This window comes from Hesperophylax consimilis, chromosome 9 (assembly GCF_061612785.1).
Source record: "Hesperophylax consimilis isolate HC1 chromosome 9, BYU_Hcon_1.0, whole genome shotgun sequence".
NCBI lineage: Eukaryota > Metazoa > Arthropoda > Insecta > Trichoptera > Limnephilidae > Hesperophylax > Hesperophylax consimilis.
The window spans coordinates 31,716,320-31,730,447 of NC_142844.1; the positions used below are offsets into that span (position 1 = coordinate 31,716,320).

Sequence of the window (14,128 nt, forward strand, 5' to 3'; positions counted from 1 at the left end):
AACAGAATATCATGACAATTAGATCACCTATTTCTGGGAGTTGATGAACCTTAATCAGCGAAGTGAAGATGAAAAGAAAATAAAGGAATAAAGAAACATGTTCCATAATATCGATAGATGTAGTGAAATAAAATCAATATTTATTTTATAATATATATTGTATAGGACTTTTCTACTACATACGAATATGTAATAATGATAATAAATTAACTCTCATAAGACTTGTCCAGATTGAGGGAAGAGAAAAAACAAACTGATTTTCAAAATGCTCATTATATAGAGAACCAACGAGAAATGTATACTTGATGGACTAAGTTATAACACAATTACAAGTACAATTATGCCAGTCGTCCCACAGGTCGGTAAGCAATCGACAAAAACCAAATGCTGTAAGATCCTGCGCAGAAAAGTTCCCACTGAAATGTGCTGCAGACGTCCTGTACTGTATTTACTGCAGTGAACTTCAATTTCTACGCAAGGTCTTACAGTATACGGTTGTCGATTGCTTTGTTTGATTGCCCTTGGGATGACGAGCTTAGGACGGGTTGTTTCGGAGAATCTGAACAATTCATCAAATTTCAACGTTCATTTTCAAGTTCTGTGAAAGATTTTTTCAAGTTCTGTTTTTATTTCAGTTTTGTCAAGCAACTAGCCTACAATGATATAAAAACAGAGCTTGAATAAGTCTTTCACAGAACCCGAAAATGAACGTTGAAATTTGATGAATTGTTCAAATTCTCCGAAACAACCCGTCCTTAGTCTCATAGAGCGTTTATTCAGCTGTAAAACCCCCAACTAATGCATGTCACTAGATACCTGAAAATTTAGCATAATCTATCGGAAAATTTTTCATCTTTTTCGGCCAAATTCGCATTATTTTTTAGAAAAACGGTATTATTTTTCAGCAAAAGTGGTTATATGATAGTTTTTTTACAAAATTGAAAAATAAATTACGTTAAATCAATGGTTTTCGACGAGAAGTTATTGTATAGCTCTATTCCATTTATGGCTATCAATTGGTTAAATAAATGTTTTTTTTTAAATTTAATGGCTATTCAAACTTGTCAAATTCATAGACAAATAAATATTTTCATTGCATAATAATAACTTCCCAATTTAAAAAAAATGCAAATCACAAACTTCATATTATTATACACAATAATGAAAAATTTTTTTTTTTCGTGTAAAGATGATGAATTTTAGGTAAAAATTTGCATTATCGCAATATTGAAATTTTCAGGTCTCTGCGATTCGCTAGTGACGTGACCTAATGAGGTGAACACAGCAGTAAAAAACAAATACGCTTGAGCACGCTTCATTGTAATTCCCTTCCCATCTCGTTTAATTTAATACACACATCAGCGGGATGATTTTAACAAACAGAATATAATGACGTACAGCAGAACCCAGCTATAAATATAATATCTTTGTTGAAATCAAGCACAGATTTCTTGTTATCAATATACATATAATAATATTCAACTTAAACTAAATAAAATATTTACTGTTTTCTCTATTTTGCACATTTTACTATTGCTGATATTTGACTAGCAGAAATGATATATGTAATATATATTCCTGTTCAGAAAACATATAATAGATTTTTTTAAATTCAAGATTTAATCCAATTTAAATAATATTTTCTTTAACAAATGATTTTGTCAAAAGGGGCCACAGTTAAGGTAAAAGCCAATTTTTTAGGTAAAACCTTCCATAAATACACAAATAAATATCTTATACAGAATGTTGTAAAGTATTCACTATACAAGCTAGATTATTCACATGTTAATTTGAATAATTCAAATTCAATTTAATCTTATTCGTGAACGATGAATTAAAATAATAATTATCTTAGAGGGGTTTCATAGAATCCTCAGCCACTGAATAAAAGAAAAAGTACGTAAAGTTGGATTTACAACATTATATCTAAGTTCCACTGTATACAAACATAAAATAAACTTATATGTATATATGAAAATGACATAATGGAAAAGAAAAATAGAAACAAAATCAGTCATAGAATAATGCGATGATATTAGACAATATAACATAAGAATACTAAAGATTGGGAGGTTTGGCCGCCCACACATAAATATGTGAGAATTGTACTATGTGCTTACTGATTGATAACTCTCTCTATAGCTAAAATATTCATATATAATTTATAAAACATCTAATACACATTGTTAGCGCATAAACACTACAATATTTAGAACAGATATATTTACATTATATTATTATTATCACAATATTGGTACATCGCACACTGGCACGGCACCTCCTGTCTGTCCATCACGAGCGCCCGAGCTGACCAGCTGACCAGCTGACCAGCTGACCAGCTGACCTAGCGCCCGAGACAGCAAACAAACAAACTGACTGTGCAAGTGAAACAAACTTACAAAGTGGAAAAATATGCACTATTTTACGCCTGCATCCATCATGAAAAGATTAATATGTGATTTCAAGCCCATCTGGTGTTCAGCAGTGTTCAGGGAACATTTCATATTACAGACGGCCCTTCAACCATTGCACTTGGTTGTTTGAAACCATTTAATTGAGTTGAACAAAAGATAATAATTTACCCAATTCAACCGGGAATTAACACCTGAACGAGTTCAACAAACAGAATATGTAATGAGAGACAAGATGAACAGGGCTCAATCTTAATCAAAGAATTACATTTAAAGAAAACACTTTTCTGGAAAATTACATAGCTGAATATTTCGACTTTCCTGAAGAACAATGTCGAATATACAAATTTGTAATTTTGCAGTTTCGTCCTGCATTTATACTGTTTTTGAGATCAAGAAATATAGTGTTGTTTGATTTTTTGCTTTAAGCCCTATTTAATTAATTGGAGAAATATATTATCAAAAACAGTAAAATGCAGAAACAAAACATTAAACAGACATTGCTTTTTGGGACCGTCGATTTGTATGAGAAAACTTCAGCAATAATGTCTTAGAGAAGTTCCCTGTCAAATGTGCTTCTCAGTTATTCAGCTACGCTTTTTAGAAAAATACAAAGAATCGCTCCCCAAAGAGCCTCTATGGGAAATGATCGCAATCACAGATTACAAAACATTTCCAACTAATGAAAATAACACTTAAAGTAACCAACCATATACAACACAACATCATGTGATAATAATGAACGTTGTTAGTAATACGACCAAATAACATTCCTTTCAACTTTCGGTTGATAATTTGTTATTAAGAAGGATTTCGAATTTATAAAATAAGAGATTCAAAATGCTGTTGGGCTTTAAGCTTCACACATAGGTTTTTTGATATTTCCAAAAGTCTTGCTTATCCAATACTTCTAGGCTACTTCACATGAGCTGTAAAACAGATATACTTTTTATAGGATTACCAAGCAGACGGGATGTTGACTCATCTCTGTCAGCCCAAATCATATCACATACAGCACCAGTTCCCGAGACTTCTTAGGCGCTTCCCCCGTTAGTTCAACACACGCACGCGCACACACACACACACACATGCATGATCACAATGAAGGCATACTAACTACAGACATCTCCCATGTCCGCGAGATGGATCAACCAAACTATGGCGGAATACACTAACCTATACTTTTAAGGTGAAACAAATACAAGCATTTTTCTAATAAATTGTGTGGACAACATTTCAGATTAATGTATTTTCATGTTTTAATGGATTATAAACATTTATAAATTTGTATTAAGTATTATTATTAGTTGCTTCTGTTGAGTTAAGTGTTATTTGATTAAATATTTTGAGTTCTATTTAAGTGATTAATATGGTAATTATTTTGGATCATGGATAAACTTAATTATGGATCGATAAATAACCAACGGAAAAACAGGGGGGTAAAACAGGGACCGTCCAAATTTAAAAAAATATATCACTAACTTAGAAAACGATTTTTGTACAGTTTTATAATTATCTTGTCACTTATCACTACCGGGACAGGTGTTCCTAACAGGTAATTTATATTTATGTAATAAACTTGTAGAAAACACTTCCAGCTCATTCCAAGGAATTGAGAGAAAGAAATTGATACAGATGCTAAGAAGATTCTAATCGCAATCACACTCCGTCGACTCTCCTTTAAATGCGTGTCTTACAGCAGAGTGTTTGATCATGGGTAATTTACTTAAGACTCGGTACACGGCATTGATTGCAGTAGGTACGGATGAATATAATCACAGTGGTCTTTCTTCCGTTACAGTTCTACACATACAGCAGACTGGGGTCCAGCGCATAGATGGGGTACAACAGCTTAGTGGTCAGCGAGTCATTATGCACTTCCAACGAGTTGGACGCATAGTGCAACACCAGCGCCTTCAACGACCTGTAGATGTTGTACGGCTCCGCAAACCCGTAGCCCTTATCTGATTCGTAGATGATGCAGTGGTACACATTTTCATTGCATGTGACCGAAAGGGCGTACTGGCCCGTGCTGTTGGGCCTGACCAGGAAGGTGCCAGAGGGTTTATTGCAGAGCATACTCTCGGCCTCGGGGCGGGAGCACCTTTCAGCCCGCCATGCCGCCTCTCGCTGGTGGGGTAGTCTCGCCGTGTCTTCTTCCTCGTCCACAGAGACCTCGCAGCTCGTGCCATCCGAGGCGGAGTGTAGGGCGCGGATCTGATTATCGGTGAAGCCTCGAAGCCTCAGCCATCTGGGAACAGATGCCAATTGTAATACAGTGTCATATTTAACTATAAAACTAATTACATATTAGGTATTTGGAAGAGAATGAAAACTTACTTTTTATGGCGATCTCGAAGTTTGAATAAATTGATAATATCTGGTTTGAGAGAGGTCATTTCTCTTTCTAATGCTCTGTTATTTGAAACCTGTATTTTGAGGTTTTCTTCGAGTTGGTTGCGGCTCTCGATGAGCGCTTTGAGCCGCAGTTTTAGGAGGTCGCAGTTATCCATGAGAGCTGTGATCTCATGTGGCTGCGCTTCTTTCTGGAACTTCTCCTGTAGCCGGATCTGCTCCTCGAAGATCTTCACGGCCTGCCAGAAGGCATCCAGTGCTTGTTTCTTGATCTTGGTGTCCAACTCAGTGCTGTCGTAGTCCCGGGCGTAATCATCGTAGTGTTTAGTTTTAGCAGCAAATTCCTTCTGAATTTCTTTGAACTTGCTTATTAAACTGTTGACATCCACTGAAGAAGTCAACTCCTCCTCGTGCGCCCTGGTCAGTGAGTACAGGAGCTTCACATCCAGGCTGGTATTGCAGTGTACTAGGGATACCTCTCTGTAGTAGTTGACCAAATCCACCACGGAGGAGAACTCGTAAGGTTCGCAGAAACCGTACTTGCCATTGAAGTGAGAGATCTTGATGAGTTTGTTAGTGCCTCCTTTACGCACCGTCAAGGTGTATCCCGTTCCCTTGTTAGATGCATTCCGCACCAGGAATGTTCCATCGCAAGTGTCTTGCAATTTTTCATTCACTTCGTCCCTAGAAATAAACAATCAGTATTTGAATATAAACATCCATAGCAACAAGCGCAACATTACACATTATCAAAGAAATATCAACTTCCATAGCAACATGCGCAATATTACACATTATCAAATGAATATAAAATTAGATTAAAAGATATGAAGAAGTAGGATAACAGTGTTTAAGATAGAAAGCCAGATAAACACAGTGAATAGAATAATAGAGTATAGTAAAGCAAATAATCTCACCTGGTAATATCTCCCCAGTACCACTCGGCATCTTCCAAACAGGTTACATCCAAACCTCTAGTGGAATGAATGGAAGTGTTGTCCATCATCCTTCTCTGGATGTTCTATGTACTGGCTATATACTGCAAATGCAAACAAACACTTATTAGTCAATGGAAATAAACAATAACACCTACGTTACGTTATGTGAAAAGGACGACCTTGATATTATAATTAATGCTATTGTTGCTTGGATTTAAATCATTTAAGTTTGACATGCTTTGGAAAAATAAACAGTCTTACAGTACAAATTGAAATATCTAATAAAAATGTTATACATACATATATTATACTAGTACGACAATGTATCGTTATTCCTGCGACAAAAAACATTACCAAATAATGCAAATGAATACCTTTAAGTGGCAAAAACTTCGTTATCTGATATATGTGTGAAGTATGTATGCATAGATGTGAATCATGTTAAATGCACAATATGAATGAGTCATCAACAGAGCTGCAAAATGCACACAGAATTTTAGAAAGTATTCAAACGTATTTACTAAAAAGTGATATACTGTGAACAAATTCCCACAGATCTTGAATGATGGCTGATAGCAATGATTATAATTTAGGTCATTCCACTTTGATTATCAGCTGTCACTTAATATGATAAGATTTGAGATAATGAAAAGAATAAAGACAATAATTGTTTGTATTATATAAAAAGAAGCATCTCTCAAGGAGAAGGTGGACTATTGTGATAATAGTATCAGAGAGCTTAGGATTACAAGGGCGGAGGGCCTTTCATATAGCCGAAGTAGATATCTACTGGGATCTTTAACACTTCTTATACATTATATGTATAGGTAGGTACATAAGAGGGAATTTAAAAATAAACATCTTTTATCGCTCTCTGTATTATTATTTTATTTTCACAATGGAATAAAATCTGACGCAAATTTTTAATCAAATAATGCGCATTGAAATTTTTATGGCCCGTTTTGTTTCGCTTAACGTTAACATACCAAAGTTTGTAGATTTGTGAGTAACATTCTTACCTAATGGTTGTACTTTGTGAGTACCTACATACAGAATAAATAGAATACTACAATTTGAATTAGCTATGCCTCAGTTGGCAGAATGATAAAAGTATAAATTATTGATATTGAAGTATACAAAATAAATTCTAATGTTTTCAAATAGAAGTTTTAAAATAGTTATTCCAGCAATTTTATTCAACTTTATTTTTATTTTTATAGTGAATACCTCACAAGAGTCCCAACTGCTCCCGTCTGGAGCCAGTGAGACTATGGCATCCCCAATTGGGGGATGTTGTGAGGCTGAAGGTAAGTGGGGAAGGGAAAGAGGAAGGTGGGGAAGTACCTGGCTATTCAGATCTAGTCACTAAACACGGCTAAAGCCATTTGGAGCAACGTTTCAATTCTGAATGGTGGTCTTACACCAGGGCGATACTGGTAGTATCTTCCACTCTGGAACGTGCCGCAAATATACTATATATTATTTTAATTAATTAATTGTGAAATAACACAAATTAATCAAATAAAAAATATTTGCGCACGCCGGGTTCGAACCCGCGACCTTCGGAATGGCAGTCCAATGCGTTACCACTGGACTATGCCGGCCTACTACTTTTAAATTAAATAATTATGCTTAAATTAAAAATGACTTAATTTCCACATAAAATTCTCACTGATACATTTGATCAGAGGCGGCTCTAGAATTCTAGAAGTGGAAGATAAATCGAAAATTGCAGCATATTTTTGCGAAGTCAATGACCAAGTGACCTTCTAAGAAGAGCCACCACTGCATTTAATAGTCCAGAATTGCTTGCATTGATAAGCTTTCGGTTTCCACTTTGTAATATTAGAAGTCGGGATTTATTTCAGTGCAGAAATTCTGGTACTAACTATCATTTGTATTGCTCATTGCCCAAAATACTTATGGACGGAAATAATTATACTGAATTAGTGGACATCTTTAATTTATCACATAGCAAATACAAAAGATTGTTACTGACGCAAGTATTGTTATGTATAATAAATTTGTGGCATATGTATATAATTTTTACTATTCATATGTAAAAGAACCTGAAATGAGCGTTAATAAATAAATATTAAAACTCTGAAAACAGAATATTAAAATAGACTAGTGATGAATTTTTTTATGAATTTCACTACTAACCAGATGACAGGTGCTTGCTGCTAGAAATATCTAACTTAACATGACTCACATAAAAATGTTGCATGTACATGTCGTGAGTAAAAGGATAGCAGATTACACATTTCTTATGTGGGTATTTATCAACAGCTGCAAAGCCATTTTGTCTGTATATTTAGCAGAGAAATAATTGAAATCCAATATGATTATCTGTTTCCTGAGTCAGTACCGATATAATAAAACATCACCAAAGTCGTAATAATTGTAAGGAACATCATGGCAATAATTGTAAGGAACATCATGGCAATAATTGTAAGGAACATCATGGCAATAATTGTAAGGAACATCATGGCAATAATTGTAAGGAACATCATGGCAATAATTGTAAGGAACATCATGGCAATAATTGTAAGGAACACCATGGCAATAATTGTAAGGAACATCATGGCAATAATTGTAAGGAACATCATGGCAATAATTGGGGCCGACTGCATTTGTTTTAGTTGCCTGATGATTGGAGATAATAAAAGGTATTCAATTAGGTACGTACACATTTAACTTATTACATGGATATTTCATATTACAAAGGAAAATAAATGAGCTACAAGATGGTTCACCAAAGAAACCTAGCTAGTAAAAATAAGAGTAGGTACTTGACTAATTTCTAAAATGCTGATTGTATGAAATATCATCTCAAGAGCACTTTACAAAATAATACAATAACATGGATATGCAAAGAAAGGAGTGTAAGGAGGATATATGATGCAAATGCGAATGGTAGCAGAAGTCCTAATTATTAGAAGAGTATGTATGAGACGATGTATGAATGTGAATGAGGCAAGAAGTGTGTGCCAAGACCGAGTTGTTTGGCGGTCTGTCCTTTGTGCCTACCCCTGCGAGGAAACGGCGTGATGGTTAGTTAGTTAGTGGATGTTTTAGACAAAATAGTATTTTTTTTTTAAAAGAATGACAAACATTCCCCGATTAATAACCTGACAATATTTGAAAATCTCCTACTACCACAACAGTATGCGGAAAAAGTTGCTTGTGTTGTGATGGAGGACTTAGCCAGCCAAGGAATTGGACACGCTACGTCTGGGTGGGACCCAAACGCGATGTCAACTCAAATACCGACCGGTCAGAATAAAACACAATATTCATTAAATACTGACTGTATTTCAAACTTGCCTACTCAAATCACTTTTGCTTGGGTAATCTAGTACTTAGTGACAGAGTGCGATAATATCATGAAGGTTAAATAATACCTAACTGTATCAGGTAGGTATTATTATTTTATTCCTGCATATTATTATTATTTAGTTATATTTCAGTTAGCAATTGCACAATTTGCTGTAGGTAATTTTCTATAAAAATTATATGAAAGTATTTGTAATCTAAATTATGCAGTAGTGCAGTGGCGGTTCGTGACTTTTGGGTATACTAGAGTGCTGGTATTACAAAAGGCATAATTGATGTTGTTGTAGCCGAAAATGTCATCTTTTTTTTTGAAAATTCAGATTTCAGTTTGGCAACACAGATTTCCTGAAAATCTTCATACAAAAAAAATTGTTTTGGACTAAACACCATCATAATGTCGAATTTTTAAAAATTAGCACTCTATCGCACTCAAAAGTTACGAGCCGCCACTGTTTCAGTACTAAAACCTAGTACATATTTTTACAGTAAAAATGTCATAGGTTTAGGGCAAGCACTTTGTTATATGAATAAGCGGGTGAGATTAAAGACGGGTTGATTCTCAAAATTTGAACAATTCATCAAATTTCGAAGCTGATTTTCAAGTTCTGTGAAGGTTCTATTCAAGTTCTGTTATTATTTTAGTTTTTTGAAACAAATGGCCAATACTGATATAATAACACACTTCAAACAAAGGTAGTTCTACCCGTTCGGTCAATTGATGCTTAACGCCGGTAAGAGTAGTTCTACCTTTTGCGCCAGCCTCATTACAATGGCAGAAAAGACGGAATTATTCAATGTTTTTATATTAATATTATATACCAATCTCTTTGTAAAGGTCCACAACTATATGTACATAATTATCGAATCGTAATGCAAGTCTTCATTTTATATTTATCTTCGTGCTTTTCGTTTACATCGGTATTTCAACAAAAGGATAGTATATTATTTGTTATAATGTGTAATAATTAAATTCTTAGAATGAGGGTTTTTATGACCGTGAAACCCGATTTTAATTTCTATCTCTGTTCCGCCCTATTCAACTCTTATGTGCAAGCGAGCGAAAGATGTCGGGAGTATTTAAAGAAAGCAGGCATGGAAAAATGCCGATAGGCGGACCGTAATAGACATATTACAAGGTTAATTGAGTTGCATTTCAAATAATATTCGATTAGTACTTTTATAGCTTGGGTATGATGAGTTACTGTGTAGAAATTTTTTTTAGAACATTAAAATTATTTTTGAAGATATGGCAATTTAAAACAAATTAAAGAAATTCGCGCGGGACCTTTATTTTCGCCCGGAATCAGTGTAGCGCCAGTGCAAAAAATACCTGCCAGAAATGTGGTGACAGAACTTGAATAGAACCTTCACAAAACTTGAAAATCAGCTTTGTAATTTGATGAATTGTTCAAATTCTGTGAAACAACTCGTCCATACGTCTTTAAAAGTTCAAAATCAAGTGTTTTTAAATGTATTTAATTTTTGCATGAGGCGGAATTCAATAACTTTATCGTAGAAAAATATAGGTATCTTTTTCGATTTTTTTTACAAAAAAGAAAAATTGTATGAATAGTAGGTACCTATCTATATATATAGAAATTATCAAACGATTTTTTTTTCTTTCTACAATTTACTGGGCAAAAAGTAATGTTTGGAAACGGTGCCGCATAACAGATATTTCAGGCGCAATGACGATATGTATATTATTAATATTTCTATTTTTGAGAGCGATAATTCGTGGTGGAATTCCATTATTTGGCAATTAAGTGGAATAAAGTTTTTTATTTGTTTTATTATAATATATGTATATTATTGTTACGTTTCAGCCTCCTTCATGATTGATAATGAACACAAAACATTATTACTTCAAATGAAAGCCAATTTAACTGTTATTATATTATTGTATTACTTTTTCACACAAATACTTCTCCAAATACAATTCTTTTCAAAATCTTAAAATATTGCACTTATTATGAAAATTACTTTAAAGTTGAAAATCTCCTACTTAAGATGTTCAGTTATGGTTTTATAGTATAATTTGGCAAATTAAGTTCTTCAGAAAATGATTGTAAAACATTTAAATATTTGTGCCTGTACTTCGCAAAACACAATAAACATAAATTGGAAATGGTTTTTTCTTGCAAAAATCAAAACAGGCGGATGGTGTTAAGCGTGAATTTAAACCTTATCGCCACTTGCATAAGGAGTGTTATTGTTAGTGGCCTGACTCCAAATGGGACACAACGTGTATTTTTAGGGTATTTTCTTTAGTCATTGATATTTTATGTCTCTTGGTATGTTTATTTGTACAATATTATGTATTGGGTAAAAAAAGATGTTTTTTTACCTACAATTTATTAAAAGGTAATATAAAGTGTTTGATTAGTGCTAAATTCTTTTTTTATATTTTGGTATATGGTATGTATGCATGCAGAATTTAATAAGTCAATTAAGAAAAAAAAATTGTCTACAAGGTCAAGACATGATATAATTTCAAAAAACTCAGGGAATTAAAAAAACTCCAGAAAACATGTATATATATATCTTAATGGCTTTGTAGTTTTGACAGAAAAAACAGTATTAGTTGTAAAGTGCGGACAAGAAGCTGGTCAGTGGTACTCAAGATACTAGTTATGATTTTGGTAAAATTTCCGTACTCCTATTAGGCCCAAATTATTGAAATGACACTTCATTTCAACTTAATTGGTTAAGAAACAACTTAATTAGTCAAGAAACAACTATCTACGTTGGGAGGAAGGAAAAACATGCACAAATTAGGTTCTTCTTCCCTTTTTACATCTTCTTTTGTATTACAACTCATCGTCAATTTTGTTTTAAAACCAATAAATATGTTTATGAAGGTACCTAGTTACGAGTACCTACATCCCTACATGAGGTAAATTTATACCAGTAATGCACAACTTTTTCAGAAGAGGGGTCGCTTTTCCTATTTTTCAAACAGGTTGTGACCTTACAAATGGATTATTTTTTGTTTTCGTTGAGGGGGAGGGGGTTGAAGGCGAAATTCAAGTGTTAAGGTTTCTGTTGAATTTTGTGTGATGCAAACCGGTTCTTCAAATTTGGTTCTATTTAGGAAATGTAGTGTAAATAAACCAAAACTCAGTAAAAAAAATGTTCTCAGCCAGGGTTTTCAAGAATTACCCCAAACATTGAGATTTTTCTCTATAGCCAAGTGAGCCGTATGAAAACCAAAAAAAATCCAGCAAGCTAGTTATTTACGACAAGTGTGATTTTACAAGCGGTAGGTACGGTAAGCACAAGATAGTGATATTTTTCTTGGAAGCCTTGAAGCAGGTGATGATAGTTATAATGCGCAGATTGTTTTAAAGGGGAAATTGAGAAGCGTGTAAGCAAAATTTAAAAAAAAATCAATAATAAATTAGAGTAATATAAGTGTATTTTTAAAATTTATTTTGTTAATAGGTAATACCTACTGGTATTTTGAAAATATACTGCACATTTGCGAATATATTGATAGTAGAGTATATAAGGAGCAACTTTATTTGGTCCCCTCGTGCTCGTTATAACAAAGTTTGACTGTATTTCCAAACTACTCAAGTTATTTATGGTGCTCAAAACAAAAAGGATTAATTCACCCGAGTTATTCAAAAGGTTGCCCATGACCGATGTATTTAAACTTATTATTTTATGGTACAGCTTATGGATAATTTAAATTGAAAAGAATGCCCAAAACAGTTTTGAAAATATATTTAAAACATTTCAATTAGATTTATTTTTTACTTCCCTTAAAGCATTATTGATAACTTGGAGACAGAGTAGTTCTAAAACGTAAACGCAACATTCAATTGGGAATTATAGGTTGAGAGTGCCCCCCTCTCCACTTAAAAGTACTCTTTTCTCGGCAACTGAAATATGGTAACACCCTGATTTAGTGCCGATTTGATATTTATGGATATAACTAAGATAATTTGTACATACACATATCCCTGAGAATTCCCAAAGAAAACGAGCATCCCAGAAAAATAGCGACCGTCTGTTATGTACAATATATTCAAGTTCTTTCAATGACAATTTACAGGCCATCAAGCAAACGAGTATTAACAAAGAAATAGTTGAAAAAACTGAACATAAAGACAATTAAACTTACCAAAAATAACATTTTAACTATTCCTCAACTATTAGCGTACATTCCGGCGAAGTAGATATAACTATAAAAGACAGAAAACTAATCTAAAATCCTTCTCTCCTTATGTCAGTCACTTCCCGAGTCGGCCATACTAGATAAACCATAAACTACTAGCGACCATAAATAAACCACTCACCGCGACCATCGCTGTTTTTAGTGATACCATCGACTAAAGGCGAAATTAACTTGGTGGATAATAATAATAATTCCTCTATTTGCGTATAGCTTTTTAATAAGCTGGCTTTCATGGCACTAAATATAATAATATTTAAAAAATCAAATTTCATAAAGCAATCCGTGTAAACACATATGAACATAAAATCAAATTACATTAATAACAGATCAGTTCTGTTTTTAATCAATTGCATTTTTTCTATCTGCTAGATAAAATGATAACATTGTGCTGAGGTATTTGCATGTTTGTATGCAGTATTGTGTACTGATAAAAAATATAGGTTGATGTTATTTGAGCACTGTAAATGTATTTTTGTTATTTGTTTTTGGGGTGTTATGCCGTGTTGCGCTAACTCCTTCTTTAGCCAACGTTTTCAACGTTTAGAAACGTTGGCTAAAGAAGGAGTTAGCGCAACACGGCATAACACCCCAAAAACAAATAACAAAAATACTTTCGGCCGTGAAAATCTTAAATCATGTTTGACGGTAAATGTATTTTATTTCAGTGTTTCGCGAACACCTCACCAGGAAAATCGGTGCTGAGGTGTTTACGTGGTTTTGACAGTTGCACAGTCATAATGTAATGTTTTGGGGAAATCTTGAAAAAGAAGATACCTATTAGCAGGTTTTGATTAAAAAAAATAATCAACACGGTCAAAGTTTATAGAAAATATATACTTAACATCATGGTGTGATAAAAAAAAATAGACAATAATGTTCAATGTCGCTCGGATTCACGTTTGAAA

At 33.6% G+C, this 14,128-nt stretch overlaps 1 protein-coding gene across 2 annotated transcripts; it reads right to left on the reverse strand.

Annotated features, from left to right (window-relative positions):
- Positions 1-760: 760 nt before the first annotated feature.
- On the reverse strand, positions 761-13,310 carry Pi3K21B (phosphatidylinositol 3-kinase regulatory subunit alpha). 2 transcript variants are annotated; one of them, XM_089635440.1, is made up of 5 exons: positions 13,170-13,286; positions 6,079-6,179; positions 5,684-5,805; positions 4,752-5,450; positions 761-4,662 (listed from the first exon to the last, which is right to left on the reverse strand). In XM_089635440.1, the coding sequence occupies exons 3-5, from the start codon at positions 5,770-5,772 to the stop codon at positions 4,215-4,217; spliced, it is 1,236 nt and encodes a 411-aa protein (XP_089491566.1). In that variant the 5' UTR covers positions 5,773-5,805; positions 6,079-6,179; positions 13,170-13,286; the 3' UTR covers positions 761-4,214. The 2 variants fall into 2 exon arrangements, with proteins under 2 accessions (XP_089491566.1, XP_089491565.1); XM_089635439.1 differs by lacking the exon at positions 6,079-6,179 and having other exon boundaries at positions 13,170-13,310.
- Between the last annotated feature and the right edge of the window lie 818 nt (positions 13,311-14,128).

Excerpts from the sequence above, each read along its gene's own strand:
- Pi3K21B (XM_089635439.1), bottom strand. The coding sequence starts at position 5,772 with ATGATGGACAACACTTCCATTCATTCCACTAGAGGTTTGGATGTAACC. Across the intron at positions 5,451-5,683 it reads TACTGGGGAGATATTACCAG|GGACGAAGTGAATGAAAAAT; the intron begins GTGAGATTATTT and ends GTTTATTTCTAG. Across the intron at positions 4,663-4,751 it reads CTTCGAGATCGCCATAAAAA|ATGGCTGAGGCTTCGAGGCT; the intron begins GTAAGTTTTCAT and ends ATCTGTTCCCAG.